This window comes from Nicotiana sylvestris, chromosome 7, assembly GCF_000393655.2.
Source record: "Nicotiana sylvestris chromosome 7, ASM39365v2, whole genome shotgun sequence".
In the NCBI taxonomy this organism is placed as follows: Eukaryota; Viridiplantae; Streptophyta; class Magnoliopsida; order Solanales; family Solanaceae; genus Nicotiana; species Nicotiana sylvestris.
In genome coordinates this window covers 24,661,026-24,673,736 of record NC_091063.1, presented here as the reverse complement: position 1 = coordinate 24,673,736, position 12,711 = coordinate 24,661,026, and the positions used below count along the sequence as shown (strand labels likewise).

Genomic DNA, 12,711 nt, shown 5'->3' with positions numbered 1-12,711 from the left:
GACTAATCAATCTGAAAAGCACTTTTGAGTAATAATTTGTGTTTGGCCAAACTTTTCAAAAAGTACTTTTAAGTATCAAATTAAGAACTAGGACATGAAGGGATTTACTTAATAGTTAATATTATGTGAGTAAATAAAAAACTTCAAAATTTTATTATTAAAGATAATAGTTAAGGTTTTTTATTTTATTTAAATAAAATATGAAAATAAAATTAAAAAGTACTTTAATTCTTTCAAGATGATTTAAATATATCAAAAAAATATTCAACAAATATAAAAACATTCACCCCAGAAGTCACTATATATTAGAAAGCTATCCTAAAAATAAAAAAAATATATTTATTAATTAATATCCCAAGTATTAGGTTTAGAATAAGGTTATTTTGAAAAATACTACATTTTGCTAAGGGTATTTTCGGTAAAAAGAAAAGTCAAAATTCTTCTGTTTCTACGGAAAAGCTATTTTTTTTGTTTCATAAAAAGTGCTTCTGCTTCTTCCCAAAAGCGTTTTTTTCCCCAAAAAAGTTTGGCCAAACACCTCAGGTTTAGAAAAAAAGTATTTAAAAAAAAAAAAAAAAAAAAAAAAAAAAAAACAGGCTTCCCAAAAAAGTGTTCTTCCTAGCACTTTTGGACTAGCAAGAAGCCCGGCCAAACAGGCTATAAGAAGGGCAATTAAATAGTATATCACCACAAAGCTGCTAATCCTGTCCAACATTTCCACAAGCTGTTACCATGAAGCTAAACCTTGATGCACCATATGTCCTTATCTCCCTTCACATCACCATATGTCCTTATCTCCCTTCACCTCACATCACCATATGTCCTTATCTCCCTTCGCCTACATATATATAATAGCATAAGTGAGAGTTAGCAATTTGCAAATGCTGAAATTTACCAGTCTTTAAGCAGTATAGCACCCGTGGAAAAGGTAATGCTCCTAGAGCAGTACAGCACCCATTATCCCCAGAATCCTTAAGTAAATCAGGATTACAAAAACAGTTTCCAGGTTCACTTCTTGGGCCTAATCAAAACTGAATATATCATTTCTGCGTTCATTTTCACACACATTATGTAAGCTGCCAGCAAGCAATGGAAGTTACATAATCATGACATAGCAACACTCATTCTACCATAGGTGAATGAATTTCAGTTTGCAAAAACTGTGAGTTCTATGGCACTATTGATTAAATGGTGGGTGGGGAGAATCCTGTGCAACTTTTTACCTATTTCTCTAAAAATCAAGAGATGAGATAGAGAGTATAAATCATTTGAAACACTGGAATTCATATAAAAACAATAAGCAATTAAAGAACGTCTATCTAACAAATAAAGCTATCATATTGCATATAAAGGAAAGTGTATTACCAAAAATTTATGTTCGCTGAGATTTCAAAAGTAGAAAGCAAACACAACAGATGCATCAGTGAAACTACGACAATTTCAAATTTCTCGTGTACGGGCCAACTTACGCCACACCTTGACTGTTCCACTAGTAGCTGGTGCCTCCCACCAGCCCAATTACAAGGTAACGCCGCCCACAACAAATGGTAAGAAATCACCTAATATTTTTACTTCCGCTAGAATATGAACTCAAGTCTCCTAAGGTTTGCACACACTTCATTTGCCACAAATTTGGGTCCCAAGTTTCTCGTCTTCTTTCTTTACTCTTGCTTCATTGACCACCCAAACCCCACATATAAAAATAACATAGAGTTGACAAAAAACTGATAAATTACAGGACGCCTAATCTCTTAGCATTGGAGAGCACAGGAGGAATCTGTGACGGCTGGGTGTGGTGCGGATGAGCCCAAATGAAAGTGAGAATGGAGAAATATAGATCAGAATAAGGGGAATTGAAACGAAACCAAACCTTGAGGCCATGGTAGAGGGGACAAACTAAACTTGATGAAGCACAAATTATGACATGTTTTTCATGAAGGGATTAAGACAAAAGACTAGGAAATTTAGGTTGAGTGCAGCAGCAGCAGCAACATGCAGAGAGAGAGAGAGAGAGAGGGAGAGAGAGAGAGAGAGAGGGAGGGAGAGAGGGAGGGGGGAGGGAAAGGGAGAGGGAGAGACAGAGAGAGAGCATATTAAGGGAGAGGTGAGAGGGAGGGAGGGAGGGAGGAAAGCCCTCAAACGAACCGGTGTCTTGGCTAAGGTCTAATGCACCAAGTTTTCACTCTCTCCAGGTTCACAATCCTGAAAGAATTCCCAAAAAACAGCACAATTGCTCTTGATCCAGTGGCTAGTTTTCCTAATTTCAGAGTCTATAAGTATTAGGACAAGTTTCTCTTCAGAGATTTATTTGACAAGGACAGCAACTTGGATGTCACATATAGTTTAGATATATGTTTCAGGTCCTCCAATGCCTCCTACATCTTAAATAATCACACTTTACTTACAACTCAAATATTTGACACTCTAGTATTCAACTAATAACATTATCTCATACAAACATATTTTGAGGTCCAGTAATTAATCAAACTTGAACTTTCATGTGGTTTTCTTTTATCAAAAAACTTTTCAACACTCTATTTTTGAGATTTTCTTCTTCTACTACTTATACAATTTTAAACAAAATTAATATCTTGAACTGCATGTGGTGTCAAATAGTGTTGCATAAAGTTAGATACAGGTAACATTTTCTCTACAAGAACTTATATCTACCATCAACAGCTAGTTGGTTCTTAATGAATCGACTAATCTAAACCTTGCAGCAGCCTAATGACTTAAAACTCACGAGGTCTTCTATGAGATCGTTAAAGTTATGAAACTTGAAGACTAAAGCTAGAAATTTCAGCATGCCAAAATATAAACAGAATTAAGGAATGAATAGCAGTTCTCATTACCCTAGGCCTAACGACTGGGAAATACAAAGAACCTTCTAAACTTCGCACCGCCTTAGCTTGAAAATACAGCTTTTCGCCATCAGATGTCTTGACAGTAAGAGTAATATAGAAATGGAAGTCACGGCAGCCACTTCCATTCACCTTAAGAATTTTCTCGACCACATATTTAGTGCCCTAATATTAGTACAAGGGAACGCTTTTAGCTTTCTAGAGAAAACAAAAGGAAAAGAACAACTGGAAAGACAATAGAAACTGTGAAAAGAGCATACCTCTCGAGCATTGCATGTATCAAGTGCCTTTTCAGCATAATCTTCCAACTCCTTAACATTCTCAGGATTATTTAAGTACCCTGTCATGGGCCAGATGGTCACCATCGAGCATCCACTAGGACTTCATCTTTAATGTCAAAGCCCTAGCAAAGTACAACTCAACCAATCACACACAAACATCACCTACTGCATGCACCAGACGCATAGTTAACTTACAGTAGTAAGAAAGACATGTAAGAGCTAAACAATAAAGCAAGAAACAAAAGAAGGTAGAGACATATGTATATACACATAACTGCAAATAATGGGATTAAGCAGAAGAGATAATATTTGTGTGGCGAAAATTTAGTAATGATACAAATACTACTAATTGAATATACCTCGCTCTCTTTGATTAGTTGGCGGTACCTCTGCCAAATAGCCACCTTCTGATCGCAGCAAGGGCAAATTCCTTCTAAATAATACTTCATGACGGGAGTAGCCTCCTGAATTTCGCAATCCGAATCCGATTCGGCTGATAAGTCTCCGCTTTGACCTTTATCTCCATCTCCCTCGTTCAGCTCTTGTTTCTTCTCCGGAGGCAAATCCGATGCGATTGACAAGCTTCCTTTATATCCATATCCATCTCCCTCGTTGAGCTTTTGTGTCTTCTCCGGCAGCGAATCCGATGCGATTGACAAGCTTGATCCTGGTGGTGATGGTGGCGGCGGCTGCATGTTTCTCTCGAACGAAACCCTACACCAAATTGGGGAATTACAATTTACAGCAACTTTATAGCTAAAGTTAACTTTAGCCCCATAACTTATAAGTAATTGCAGTTTCTGGCTCACTCTAATCTATGCACTACTTCTGATTTGCACCATATTTTCTTAATTTTCGTAATTCTCCCCCTAGCATATTCAATTATCTGCAAAACTATAACGGAAAAGGGCCAAAAATATCCCTAACGTATTGAAAATGGCTCAAAAATACCATCCGTTAACCTTTTGGTATAAAAACACCCCTACCACATTGAAAATGGCTCAAAAATGCCCCTTGTTAACCTTTTGGTCTAAAAGTACCCTTAAAGTATTGAAAATGGCTCACGTATACCCTTAACGTTTTATTTTTGGCTCACATATACCCTTGAAACTAACAAAACATGAATGATAAATTTTTGGTTCACCTTCCCTCAATATATCATATATTTTTATATATATATAAAAACTAACAAAATATCCCATGCATATTCTTTAAAGTTGTGTATTTTATACTTTACACATACCACTATTATATAATTTATCACATATATATTATAATAGAAAATATATAAGAATCACCGATCGAAGTTATAATATATACCCTTGAAACTAACAAAACATGAATGGTAAATTTTTTGTTCACCTTCCATCAATATATCATATATATTTTTATATGTATATACCCCACACACATACATATATATTACTTTCTGGGAAGAGCATAATGTTGACGGGTCATTCACATATTTTTTTTGTTTATTAATAGAAACTTAACCATTATAATAATAGAGAATAAATAAATAAAATCTCATCTTTTAAAAATTAACAAAGACATATGTTACTTATTCAAAACTATATTGACATCTAATGGAACAAATTGTAATGGAGCGGAATCGCTCCCTTTTTTTGTCATGTTATAACTTCGACCAGTAGTTCTTATATATTTTCTATTATAATAGTATATGTGATAAATTATATAATAGTAGTATAAAATAATTATAAAATACACAACTTTGAAGAATATGTATAGGATATTTCATTTGTTTACGTGTATTATGATGTATATATATATATATAATTTATATATGTGGTATAAATACATATAAGAAAATATATGATATATTGATGGGAAGGTGAACCAAAAAATTACCATCCATGTTTAGTTAGTTTCAAGGGTATATGTGAGCCAAAAATAAAACGTTTAAGGGTATTTTTGAGCCATTTTTAATACGTTAGGGGTATTTTTAGACCAAAAGATTAACAGAAAACATTTTTGAGCCATTTTTAATACGTTAGGGATATTTTTGACTCTTTTTCGAAATTATAATAGTCGTCTTTTTCAATTTATGTGTCATAATTAAAATTTGAATATTTAAACCTATTAATTCTAACCGAATTGAACATAAAATCTTTAGTTCCCTAAAATTATTATAAGCCAAATAATTAACAATTCAAAATATTTAACTAGCATATGCAAAATTTGCGGTAAAAAAAACTCGTTTCACCCTCGAAATTCAAAGTTTCAAACCTACTTTTCCATATATTCTTTCTCTTTCCATTTATCTTTGTCTACCTCTCTCACTCAAATGTCAATGCCCCTTTATCTCCTCATCTCTTTTTTTCTATTTCTCATCTCTCATGTAAGACCTTCCTTAAAATATATGGTACGTTCCATCGTATGAATCCATCTGAGACCTTTCCCTGAAAAATTGCTATCGGATGTTATTGTATAATATAGAACAAGCTTCACTTGCAAAAAGAAAAAAAATGGATATATTATTACACATACTACAAGTAGAAAGTTGTTTTCAAATAACCATAATGTATATATATCACTACTAGAATTTGACAGTTTTCCGACTGGAAAATTCCGAGTAAAAATTGTAGTAGAAAGATTCCGACCGTTTCTGTCGGAATCAAAAAAAAAAATTAAATATATTTTTATAATATTTTGACCATACTCCGATTTATTTATTCCAATTTATTTTTATCATGTTAATTCTTCATCCGAGTTCTAATATAAGTTGGCATCTCCGGAACTTTTACTCTAAGAATGTGTTTGGTACAAAGGAAAATGTTTTCCTAAAAAATATTTTCATGGAAAATGAGTGGTTTTATCACTTATTTTTCTTTGTTTGGCTGGCGAGTAGAAAACCTTTTTTGGAAAATATTTTCTAACATTTGGTTAGAGAGTAGAAAATATTTTTTTATGCTACTCTCCTCACCCCCTTTCCCCAAGTCCCCATGTTTCCTTGCTCCCCCCTCCCCCAAATACTCAATGTTTTCAGGACTTTATTTTCTTCGTGAATTTAATTATTTTTCTAAAAGTTCACACAAAGTCAAAGGAACTAATATGTTGCTTTACTTTTTACGCAAAAATAATGTTAACATTTGTGCTCCATAACTAAAAAGAAAAAACTTTTTTTTGTTGAAAAAGAAAGTACTCTTTCTACAACATGGAAATAAAGTACTCATTTTGTTGACATGAAAAAAAAAATCTTACATCATGAAAAGAAAATATATTTTTTTGAAATGAAAAAAAATACTTTTTCTATGAAAATAAAGTACTTTTTTGTTGAAATAAAAAAAATTATATCATGTAAAAAAATACTCATTTGTTGAAATGCAAAAAAAAATCTATTTATAACATGAAAAGAAAGTAATATTAAAAATATTTTTATTTAGGGTGAGGGTGGGGGTGGAGGTGGGGTGAGAGTTGGGTGGGTGAGTGAAGGGGTGTGGGGATGGGTTGGTGAGGGTGGAGAATAGGGTGGGCAAGGTTGAGAAGGAGTTTTGGAAAATATTTTCCCTTCTCTTGATAAAGAAAATATTTTCCTCCAATTATAGATGGCAATGGGGCGGTGCGGGTTTAAACATATGTGGGTGCGGGGCGGGAAGGGTCAAAATAAAAATAATTTAAATCTATGCGGGTGTGGGTTTAAAAACTTCATCAAAAAAGTAAACTCAACTTTTTAACATTCTAAAAATGAAATTGATTTCACGTAATGTATTGAAGCATAATGAATGATTATATTTCTCAATTATCTTACTAATTTGCCTAATGAACATCGTTGTTGGATAATAATTATAATTAGACTCCTGGTGACAGTTTTAAAATTGTGTGGTCCTACGCCTAAAGCAAACAATTTACTAGCAGATTGGGTTATCACAATATGGGTTATCATATATGTTGTCATTGTTATTACTATGTTACATCCCATATTTTCGTACGTGAGAGTACGTCGTAAGCCAATTGAAGTAAGCTCGGAAATGGAATCGTTTTTAAAAGTACATAACGTAAGTTCATCATGTTATCTTAGAGGTTACAAATTTTTAAGATCATGAATAGCAAGTACCCAAAGGGTTGGAAAGCTTAAACGTTAAACAAATTGAAGAAAATAAGTTTCGTCGAAAGTCGACAAGTTTGGAATGTTATAACATATACTTTTGGGGTGAGACTAGTATGATTAACATGATAAGGAGGTTAAGTTATGAGTTGTTTTAGTCTTGTGTTATGTTTTTAAGTCAAGCGAGTTGTGGAACAAAAGTTGGCAAAGGTCATCACAAACTTTTGGGGTGAGACTAGGATGATTAACATGATAAGGAGGTTAAGTTATGAGTTGTTTTAGTCGTATGATAGTCGTGTGTTATGTTTTTAAGTCAAGCGAGTTGTGGAACAAAAGTTGGCAAAGGTCATCACAAGTTGCATTCATAATATGCTGAAATTTAGGTCAAATATAGCTGCATTTTTCTCCCAATATACTTGGAATCAAGGGATGATCAACATATCAAATTGAAGACCTATGAGTCTAATTTCTAATGCATTAAACCGTTCGTCGATAAGACATCGGACTAGAGAGATATTTGCATTTTTGTGAGACTGCGCAAGCAGCTCCTATGGGACCCACAAAGTCGATTTAAACTTCAACTTGTATTTAAGTCATTTGTATGTCATTTTAACTCATTTTTCTCATTCACAATAGTTCCTAAACCCTCCTAAATGCTCTCCAAGGGTTCCTCCATGATTCTAGAGTGAAAACCTAAGATAAAAATATGAATCCAACGCTAGAAATCTCGTGGTGCTTGCTAGATCGTAGTTCTTCATCTTGTGGCTGTTTTGGAGGGTTCTTCAAAGGTAAGTAATCTTAGATTCCGTGTTGTTATTTATGATTAAGCTAAGAATCAGTCCCTTATTCATATATATATATATATATATATATATATATATATATATGAATGAGGTTCAAGGCAAAATACAAGTGTTTACACACCAACTTGGACACAAAAGTTGATTCAAGAAGAGAATACAACTCCTATAGTGTTGTGGTGTGATTGAGGGTTGTTGTGAGCTACACCAGCTGGGGATTTCAAGTTGTATCTACTACCTAAGGTAATTAAATTATGTTCTTGGTTGTGCTTAAGGTCAATCAACTGTTGGTTGAGTTGTTTGAGTAAAAATCTGCAAGATAGTAATTGACATGGCTTAAGGAATCGTTATCTTTTTTTTTGTGGGTTGTGTTGAGGGTATATATATATATATATATATATATATGATTTGTTGTGGCTGAAAATTATTATAAACAGTTTTATTATATTGTGGTTGCTGTTGTTAAGCTTATGTATGTGCTAATTCAGTGGATTGAAGAAGATAACATGAAAAATAAGATGTTGACGATAAAGGTTAAAGTGCTAGGCACGTGGACTATATTTGAAGATTATGCTTATGATATTTTGGGTTGAAAATGGTATGGTAAGCATAAGTATGATGTTATATATGTGGTAGACAGATTTATGGAAAAGGAATTGGATTCAAACCATATTTTGTTAATCGTAAATCGAGCTTGCCGCTCAAAATGGTTGTTGAACTAATTGGAGAGCTTAATGTAAATTAGATTATTGTTGTTTGGGCTGTTTGGTGATTTTAGTAACATATGGGATGTAGTACAAATAGGGGAGGTGTTGTCCGTTTTTTTGTAGAATATTGGTTTCCAAATATGAGAGTTACAACGCTTATATGATGACGACGAAGTCGGTTTACTCATTGTAGACGTAAGAATATCACATTAAGCTTGCTTGACGATTGGATAGAAGATTTCAAAGGTATGTTAAGGCACTTCCTTCTTTCTTTTGGCATGATCTAAAATGAAATAAACATAAACGATATGCTATTTCATAACTGATTATCTCCTAGCAACTAACGTTGCCTATGCTGTTCTTCTCTTATAAAGTTATTCTAAGCAAGCATGTATGGATGTACATAATGTTAATCGAAGGTGCAACGACCTTACGTCACTCCGAAAGGTTTAGAACGTGATTCCATGAGTCCAACATGCATTACATATAGTATCTATTTTAATCTACCGAGCCACGCTATAGTCGGTCGGGTACGACACCTATTGTGGAATCACTAATCAGTTGGGTTTACTGAGCTCCACGTGGTCAGGTACGATTCTACCGAGCCTTATGATGGTCGGGTACGATATGATGATGATGGTGCCTACAGAGGCATATGTTTTTAAAAGTTTAAGCGTATGTTTTTAAAAGTTTATGTATATATATATATATATATATATATATATATGTATGTATTATGCATTTCATGTCAGTAGCCCCAGAGACACTCAGATGTTACAAGTTCTATCTCCTCTATCTCTTTTTACATTACTGTTCTTGTTTATGCTTTTCTGCCTTATATACTCGGTACTTTATTTGTACTGATGCCCCTTTTGCCTGGGTACGCTGTGTTTCATGCCCGCAGGTCCCGATTGACAGTCCTCCTAGTAGGCTATCAGTTTAGCAGAAGGTATTGGTGCACTTCACTTGCTCTGGAGTTGCCTATTTTGTCAGTATGCTTTGGACATGTATTGATTGGTATAGCGGGGCCCTGTCCCGACCTTTATGACATTTATATACTCTAAGAGACTTGTAGATAGATGTCATGTATATGGATACTTGTATGACCTTGTCGGCCTTTGTTTTGAGTGTCCAAATGATCATTTCGGTCTTATAGGCCCGTATGTCACATGTATAAGTTTCTATATCATGTTGGATCGCCTTATGTCTAGCATTCCCTTATGTTTTATTCTGGTTATCTCATGATGTCCCTTCTGGACCATTTACCCATGATGGTGTGATAAGAAAGATACGTTATGTTGGTACTCGGTTGAGTAAAGTATCAGGTGCCTGTCGCAGCCCTCCGAGTTGGGTCGTGACAAAAGTGGTATCAGAGCAGTTCTGTCATAGAGAGTCTACAAGTCGTGTCTCGTAGAGTCTTGTTTATGGGTGTGTTGTGCACAAACTTATAAGCAAGAGTCTACAGGGCATTTAGGACTGTCACTCTTTCTTCTTATTCTAGATCGTGTGGTAGAGCTCAGCTGTAAGAATTCAAACTCCTAAATTTGACTTTAGTCGTAATACAACGATACCTACATCCACGAAGACAATTGGTAAGAGATTAAATATGGCTCTGGAAGAGCTGAGTTAGAGGAACTCGATTTCGTATCACGCTTATGATGAGTAAATGTAAGGTCTTCAGTAGATTATGTATATACTATGATGTGTAAGCTTCTTGATAAGGAGCTCTAAAGCATGAATATCTATCCACCCATATGGTAAACAACAATAAGAGAATTAGAAGGTAGATACAAGTTTCAACAAGCAAAAGAAGCAAGGTGAAGAAAGGTACGAGGTATCCAGTTAGTGAAGATTATCAGTTTTTACAATTTAGGCAGAGAAACATAAGTATTATGAGTTACTTTCAACAATAACAGAGATTTATACAATTGGCCACACCCATCTCAGTTATGCCCTATGGAAGCTAACAGATATTATTTAAGAGAAATATGGGATATCATGATCCAGTTGGAGTTAGAGTAACCCAAAATAGTGGATGGATTGTTAGCATTAGCTGACATTTCCAAAGGATATTGCAAATATGGTAATAGTTCTCCTTGCGAGACAGCTCGCTAGTGCACTCTAGAATAATACATTTAGATATGAAATACTAGAATATCCAGAAAATTTAGATGATCGGCACAATCCTAGAAGAGATAAATATTTATATTTATATGGCTCCCGTCCCTAGTAATGAGAGAATGTTAGGTGACTCGAAGAGATAATGGATGGAGCAAAGGGAGCTAAAAGCGAAAGAACGTTTTGTTGAAGTTTTCAGAATAAGGTGATAAACAGAAATATTAGCAGGAGAATAAAAAGAAAGTAAATAAAGTATTATGAGTAAGATGTGATAAGTGGGTGATAACAGTAAATCAAAATATGATACGATGATAAAGTCTATAGTCAAGTGAAGGAAAAGACAAGAGGTGACAAGCCTTGAGACAATAATAGAGTATTGGCCAAAGGTCATATCCTCATTTCGAGAAATGAGTTGGTGAGTCCAACGTGATTACCAGAAGGCTAAGTTAGACCCCCTCTGTAGTAATAGAAATTAGTATGGTCTAGTAAATAAGATAAAACTAAACATGAATTAGGGACTAGATGATTTGATAATAGTCAACATCGTGAGAATTTCAGAGATCGTGTTCCAACAATAATAGAATAGACAACAGACGAATAACCTTTAAAGGTCATTTAGGAAGTCGCTTACCTAAAACAAGCAATCTGAGCAGAGTCAATCTTAAGGGACTAAGTGTGCCAGTTACACTAGGTGTCACCTTCGTGCGTAAGAAATTCAGTTATCCCTGGTATAGAAAGGTTACCATGCGAGTAAGGGTTATTGATGATGTGAAAAGACGCCAAAGATGAAGAGGTAAAACACATATAGGTAGATCTTCGTAGCACTAAATCTTAATACTTTCCTAAAGGGGGAAGATGGTGTGATATGGTATTAAGTCGGAGATATGTGGTTTAGGTAACTATGGAATAGTAAAGGAAGAATGTGATGGAAAAAAAAAAGCAAAAGGGATGAGGTTGCATTTATTCAGATCCTACAGATATGATACAACTCCAGAACATTATGCAAGCACGATGCCGGGGAGAGGCAGTAAGGTTTCCCGCCCAAGATGTTATTGATAAATAAGTGTGAATGAACACTTGACACATAAAGAGCCTATGCGAGAGGCAAGTTAAGACAAAGAACATAACCCAAGAGACATTACATAGAATATAGATATGAGAATGGACCAACGAGTAATTAGTAGTTGATTGAGGAAGAGCCTAGTTATGGCTAAATAAGAGGATACAGACAAATCACCAGATTGTGCAAGATAACCGTCGTGAACCCCAACATAGTGAATTCAGTCTTGGAGATATGACGTCGTAATCCTTGAGAAATATTCAAATAGGAGTTGGGGTTGTTAAAGGTACCGTATACATGTTACGAAAATAAAAGATGGTGTCACTAGGAAGACAGTCAAAAATTTCAGTTCAGAAGCAACCCTACGAGCACAAGGGCGTGAAGGTAAGTAACGAAGGATAATTATAGGTAAGTGACAACATCAAAAATTTCTTCGGTATACGGTGTAATAAGCTTGTAGTTTACAGGAGTCAGAGGATCTCCCCTAACTACCATCACTAAAGACTAGCTCAGGAAATAAAGAAGAGGGATTCAACCTAAGCATATTAACTTGAAGAAGAATTGGTCTGGTAATAATAGTCTCATGACAACATTGGATGCACTACATAAGAAAGTGGAGTCTATAGTGGCTAATGAATGAAAAAAATTAAAGGTGATGTTTGAGATCATATGAGGTACAAGAAATTATAGTATTCGTGGGCAATAAGACAATCCAAGTATTCATGCAACAAGTGGCAGAACGAGCAGGAAAAGTAATTGCTTATATTTAAAGACAACCGAGAAGGCACAAAAGGAAATCTGTGGTGCTAGCAAGTTAA

The 12,711-nt window shown here is 34.6% G+C and overlaps 1 protein-coding gene across 4 annotated transcripts; it reads right to left on the bottom strand.

Annotated features, from left to right (window-relative positions):
- Window positions 1-398: 398 nt before the first annotated feature.
- LOC104216271 (uncharacterized) lies at window positions 399-3,875 on the bottom strand. 4 transcript variants are annotated; one of them, XM_009766294.2, is made up of 4 exons: window positions 3,502-3,875; window positions 3,122-3,307; window positions 2,853-3,026; window positions 399-838 (listed from the first exon to the last, which is right to left on the bottom strand). In XM_009766294.2, the coding sequence occupies exons 2-4, from the start codon at window positions 3,224-3,226 to the stop codon at window positions 812-814; spliced, it is 306 nt and encodes a 101-aa protein (XP_009764596.1). In that variant the 5' UTR covers window positions 3,227-3,307; window positions 3,502-3,875; the 3' UTR covers window positions 399-811. The 4 variants fall into 4 exon arrangements, 3 of the variants coding, with proteins under 3 accessions (XP_009764596.1, XP_009764598.1, XP_009764597.1); XM_009766296.2 differs by having other exon boundaries at window positions 3,122-3,304; XM_009766295.2 differs by having other exon boundaries at window positions 3,122-3,264.
- Between the last annotated feature and the right edge of the window lie 8,836 nt (window positions 3,876-12,711).

Coding starts and splice junctions, on each gene's coding strand:
- LOC104216271 (XM_009766294.2), bottom strand. CDS start 3,226: ATGGTGACCATCTGGCCCATGACAGGGTACTTAAATAATCCTGAGAAT. Junction 3,027..3,121: donor ATACATGCAATGCTCGAGAG/GTATGCTCTTTT, acceptor TACTAATATTAG/GGCACTAAATATGTGGTCGA. Junction 839..2,852: donor TCCCAGTCGTTAGGCCTAGG/GTAATGAGAACT, acceptor ATATATATGTAG/GCGAAGGGAGATAAGGACAT.